This window comes from Merops nubicus, unplaced genomic scaffold (genome assembly GCF_000691845.1).
Source record: "Merops nubicus isolate BGI_N331 unplaced genomic scaffold, ASM69184v1 scaffold30471, whole genome shotgun sequence".
Lineage (NCBI taxonomy): Eukaryota > Metazoa > Chordata > Aves > Coraciiformes > Meropidae > Merops > Merops nubicus.
In genome coordinates, this window is record NW_008590833.1 from 3573 (window position 1) to 9050 (window position 5478).

The following is a 5478-nucleotide window of genomic DNA, read 5'->3' on the forward strand; positions in this document are numbered from 1 at the left end:
GGCAGTGGTGGAGTCCCCACCCCTGGAGGGGTTCCCAAGCTGTGGAGATGTGGGGTGAGGGACACGGGGCAGTGGGGACCTGGCCGTGCTGGGGGCAACATCTGGACTCAATGCTCTTAAAGGTCTCTTCCAACACAAATTATTTGATAATAGAGCTTTTTGTTCAAAAAACATGCTTAGTTCCTTTTAATCTGACCTCCCCAAAGATTTGGGCTGTACCTGTGGGTGGTGGAGGTTTCTCAGTGACTCCTTGGTGCGATAATACAGCTTTTTGTTCAAAAAACGTGCCTAGTTCCTTTTGATCTGACCTCCCCAAAGGTTTGGGCTGTACCTGTGGGTGATGGAGGTTTCTCAGTGACTCCTTGGTGCCTTAAATCACTGGCTGGGAGCTGCTGCTGGGCTGTGGCTGTCGAGGGGCTGCTGGTGGGTCCTTGGACATGGCAAAGTTTAAAAGAACTTCACAAGAACTCACTGAAAGCCCAAGAAGTGATACTTGGAATGTGAAAATAAAGCTGGGACTTGAAGCTAGATTAATAGGTCATTAACTCAAAAATGAAGTGTTCAATCACCTTGTTTCTTGTGTGAAACTGGAAGTGATGATGCACTCCAGATGTAGAACTGGGGTGAGGGGTTGTCTCTTTGGAACTGGAGGTGTTCCATAGCTGCTGGGGAGTGATGAAGTAACAGATGCACGTCTGCTGTAAAGGTGGTTTTGCCTTGAAATATTTTAGGGCTTAATTCTACAGAGGAGCCTCTTAGTCCCTTCCACAGACTGAATTTTCAGCTCCCTTGCAGGAATTTGCATCCACTCCTGCTTCAGCTGTCCAGGATTCTGCCCGAAGGTTGTGATGGAAAAACATTGGTAGCCTTTCTTAGGGGAAAAAAATTATAAACTTCATTAAAATCATGCTTGCCTGCATTAAAAACCAAACAAACCAAACCCAAAACCCTGCTGGACAAAAGCTACAATGAGCTTGGCCTGGTGTATACAGACTTGTGTAAAGAGGAGGTCACGAGGCAGGTGGGTGTGTTCTTCATTTCAGAAGGAGATGAAGATGATGATGATGAAGACGAGCACGAAGCTGGTCCTCCAGGAGAGTATGAAGAGGAAGATGATGAAGATGCTGGGGGTTCTGATTTGGGTGAAGGGGAAGAGGAGGAGGAAGTTGGTCTTTCATACCTGATGAAAGAAGAAATTCAGGTAAAGTTTGTGTGAATTCCACCCAGTCCAAGAAATGAAGAAAAAGTTCCTGCAGACAGCTGTGTTCATGTGGAGCATGTGAGCACAGTTCAACTGTCAGAATAGCAATAAATAAGTAGGATAAATGAATTTCTTGTGGGAAACAAAAAAAAAAAACCACCACACACTGGCCTTGCAAAAGAAGAGAAGGAAGCAGCCACAAGTTGTGAGTACTTCAAGTAAAATGAAGCAAAGGAAAAGCCCGTGGGGTTTTGCTGTAATAAATGCTGGTTTTTGACTGTGTGCTCACTTAAAAATGTTGTTAGTGGTGCTGGGAAGAGCTGTGGGAATAGCCCACAGGATCTTTTGGGGAGTACTGTGCTGAAAAGCCAGGGGAGGGGTATTAGAATAAGAAAATAGACCCATTTTCCAAGGTTATGAGCAGATATAAACTGGCCCTGATAACTGGATGATTACTGGCTAGAGATAAAACCCCAGAGTCCTGACTCTGTTCCCTCCCCAGACAGCTACAGGGGTTTCAGGGTGCCTGGGGTGGATTTTGTGTGCAGGTCTGTGCAGGCAGCTCACACACTGAACCCCTGTGGACATCCCTGCCAGTGCTGCTGCTCTGGATGAGCGTTTCCCTCCATCAGCTGCATTTCACTGGGGTGTGCAGGAAACCTTCAACAAAATTCTGTGGAGTTTGTCATTTTGTTCTTGCAGCCAGTGCTTGCTTGTAAGGTGGTTGTTGCTTTAATCCTCTGAGGAGGTGAGGGCTGGAACACAGTTGATGGAGCTAAAACTCAATAACTAAAGGTGTTTTGAAGCCAGGCCTTAGATGTAGATCTTTGGGAAGTGGAATTAATTTGGAGTGAATCAGGAGGGACTGGTGTGTGGTGGTTGGCACGTGGATGTGCTCAGAATTCCCACAGAGCTGTGGTGCTGTGAGGGGAGCTCAGCACCCTGCCCATTCCCGGCAGCAGAACCAGACCCTGAGCTTGAGTTTGGTGTTTGAGGTCAAGAGCAGGGGCTGGTTGGGGTGAAGTGTGTGAGGTTTTGGAGGAGTTCCACTCTGGGAGTTCTCCCTGTGTTTTCAGAAATGAGATCCTCTCCCCTTCTAATTGTAGTGAATTAATCCAGAGGGGGTCAAAACCAAACAACCCACTAAAAAAAAACCAAAAACTTGATTCATTTAACATAGGAACAATAATTTTGTGAAGAGTTCTGCTTTCTTCTTCTCCTTGTCCTTTAATGGGGTCCCAAGGCAAACCAAAGCTGTTGGCATCTCCATTTTCTGTCGTGGGTTCTTAGTTAATTTGGCAATAAGTTACTCTTGAGCTGCTGTAAGGTAAAGCTAAGTGGGAAAAACAAAGATCTGAGAATTCTGGGCCTGATAAATGTACCAGGGTCCCTCCTGGTGCCTGTCCTGGTACAGGTGTCCAGTAACAAAACTGAAGTGTGAAATGTGAAGAGTGGGGTTTTTCTGAATTCCTGCTCAGGATTTATTAGCAAAACTGAAATATTTTTCAATTGCTGTTTATTTCACCATTATTTTTCCTAAAGGATGAAGATGATGATGATGATTATGTTGAGGAAGGAGGTGATGAGGAGGAGGAAGGTAAGTTCTCTCAAGTTTTAAAGTTTTGAATAAATCAAATGATTATAATCCTGTCACATTGCTAGTTGGGGATGTGAATCCCTCTTTGGCCTGTAGCTGGGGGAATGTGAAGTATTTTAGGATGGGTTTAAGCAGGAGCTTGAGCAGGTAGTAAAGCAGCTGTGCAGTATTTGATATTTTTTGGCTGCATACTTGTAAAATAAAGGCACAAACAACAGGCTTCAGGTCTCTCTCTGAAGCAGTTTTCTAAAATGAAAGATGGTTCCTCTCCTACACGTTCAGAAATGTAAATGTTGCAGCCCAGGGAGGAGCAGGACCCTCCTGTGCCCCTTGCAGATGTTGTTTCCATACCTGTCAAACACCTTGGCCCGTGCTCCAGAGGCTCTGCTGGTGGAAGCAGCAGTAGCTGCTGTGTCTTTGCCCTTTATCAAGCTGAAAGTGGCTTCTCCAGTAACCTTCCCACTGCAGAGGCAGCTCCTGGAGGAAGACTCGACCCTGTGTCCTATCTTAACAGCTCAGCTGGTCACTGAAACCATGGGGGTTTTATTTTCTATCTAGTCTTTTAATCAATAGTTGTAACTTCTAAATTTCATCAGTTACTGCTTTGGTGTCAGACATGGATAATAGTCAAAAGGTTGCCAAAAAAAACCCAAACTGGTGTCTGGTTCCTTCTGCTTGAAGAAGGTTCAGCACATGGAGGGTGTGGAAAACGTGGTGTGGCAGGTGGATGCTCTTCTTTGGCGTTTCACAGAACATAAAGTTCTGCTTGCAAGAAGTTATTGGAGTATTTTTTCACAAAACAGCTTTTTATTTTATCTTTTGGTAGTTTAAAAAGGACCTGCAAGAAGTTAAACAGGGCAAACCCATTGCTCATGGGTTTGTTTGCCCCTCAGTTGAGGTTTTCAGGCTGTTGGGGTGGGGACCAGCCTCGTGTTCGATGCCCTGCTGTGTTCTGCACCACTGGGACTGAGGCTGCTCGACAGGCCCAGGGGCTTGTTCTTGACTCTTGTGCAGATCTTGGCATGCTGTGGTCTGTGGGTGGCTTGGCTGGATGCATCTCTGTGTTCCATGTGGTGAGATAAGACACTGGGCAGGAGTTCCCTGTTACTGCCTCCATGGCTGCTGAAGTCCCTGGAAAAAGAAAATCATCCACCTTTCATCTTTAAATTAGCAGTACAAGGTTTCTCTGGATGAGGCTCTCCCAGGAGTTCACTTTTTTCTGGTGGTTAGGAACTCTGCCCGAATCCTTAAACAGTCCCTAGCAGCCAAGTTTGGTGTTAATCTCTCCGCCCTGGAGTCTGGGGAGAGTGTAGGCAAATTCAGGAATTTCTCACCAGACGAGTTCCCACCTTGTCCCTACACTTGGCTTAATGGTTTCCTTCTTGGAGAGGCATCTTCTGCTTGGAAAAAAACCCTGCAATTTTTACAAATACAGCCTTCAAATCTCTTCAGAGAACAAAGCCCCGTGGTCAGGACGGTCAGTTAGCCAGGAAACAATTGCTGGAGAAGAAATCCTTCAGATTTGGCCAAATTGCATTTCATGGTTTCACCACAAGAGCGCACAGTCCACGGGTTGAGGCTGCTCCTGAGGAGGAGCTCAGAGGTGTCCTGGGTTTGGTGGCAGAGGGGGAGTGGGAGCGTTTCACTTGGTACCTCCAGAAACCCCTGGGTTGAGGGCAGGGTGTGGGCAACGTCAGAACTAAAGTTAGTTAGGGAGGTAGAAAAAATGGCGTTTAAAAGGTTAAAATTTCCTTTTTAGTTCTCAGATCCATGCAGACAAAGGGGTTTTTTTATAAATCTACATCATATCAGTAACATCTGTATGGAACATGATGGGTTTAGCTTGAACTTGGCTTAACATGGCCCGTGTGAGGTGTGGGGAGTGATGTGAAAGGTTTCTTTGAGAGCTGTGAGCTGCAGAGAGGGCACAGCAGCGATCGCCTCGATGGCAAACAGCCTTCCAGGGCCCTTCCTCTGCACGTCTGACATTCCCAGGACGGTGTCTGAGCTGTGTCCTGCCGCTTTCCCTCAGCAGAAGGCGTCCGAGGGGAGAAGAGGAAACGAGACCCCGAAGATGAAGGCGAGGAAGAGGAGGATTAATTTGCTCTAGACAGCAGTAGGACCAGACTCCTCGGTTTCGGAATCCGCAATAGTGATTATGCAGCTCTGTCTCCATGTACCATAGATGTCCCTGCAGAGGAGAGTATGTTAACTTTTTATAGGAGAAGTGTGGTTTTACTATTCTTGCCCTTTTTATCATTCCAAATAAGATCTAATAGCCTGTTAGTGATCTATATGTAGAAACCAGTTTTCAACCCTATAATCACTGAAGCCATTGTCGAGGTTTGTTTTTTTTCTTTTCCCCCCTTTTAGACTTTTTCTTTGGAGCTCTTTTAATTTTATACAGGCTTGCTGTGTTGGTCACTGTCAGCCCGGAGTTAAACCACCCCTTTCCCGTGGGTTTAATAGTGTGAATTTCCTTCAAGATTTTCAGGTTTTTATACTTCAACGCTGAACTCAAAACAAATTCCAGTCTCTTTTAAAGGAGTTGACTTGGATCCTGAGTTTACCAGGGATTCCATTTGAAATCAATAACGAGATCACAACTTTATCTCAGCTTTTCAAGTGACTCCTGTAACATTTTTTTGAAGTCTTCTGTCCCATTTTGTGTGTTACGTTG

The 5478-nt window shown here is 45.6% G+C and overlaps 1 protein-coding gene across 5 annotated transcripts in view; it reads left to right on the top strand.

Annotated features, from left to right (window-relative positions):
* ANP32E (acidic (leucine-rich) nuclear phosphoprotein 32 family, member E) overlaps window positions 1-4898 on the top strand; it is a 7428-nt gene extending 2530 nt beyond the window's left edge. For 2 of the 5 annotated variants that reach the window (XM_008950080.1, XM_008950084.1), the window contains 3 exons: window positions 1044-1201; window positions 2744-2798; window positions 4831-4898. In XM_008950080.1, coding sequence (XP_008948328.1) covers window positions 1044-1201; window positions 2744-2798; window positions 4831-4898 — 281 coding nt within the window. The remainder of the gene's footprint in view (window positions 1-1043; window positions 1202-2743; window positions 2799-4830) is intronic. The other 3 variants (XM_008950082.1, XM_008950083.1, XM_008950081.1) reach the window with 3 other exon arrangements.
* Window positions 4899-5478: the final 580 nt, after the last annotated feature.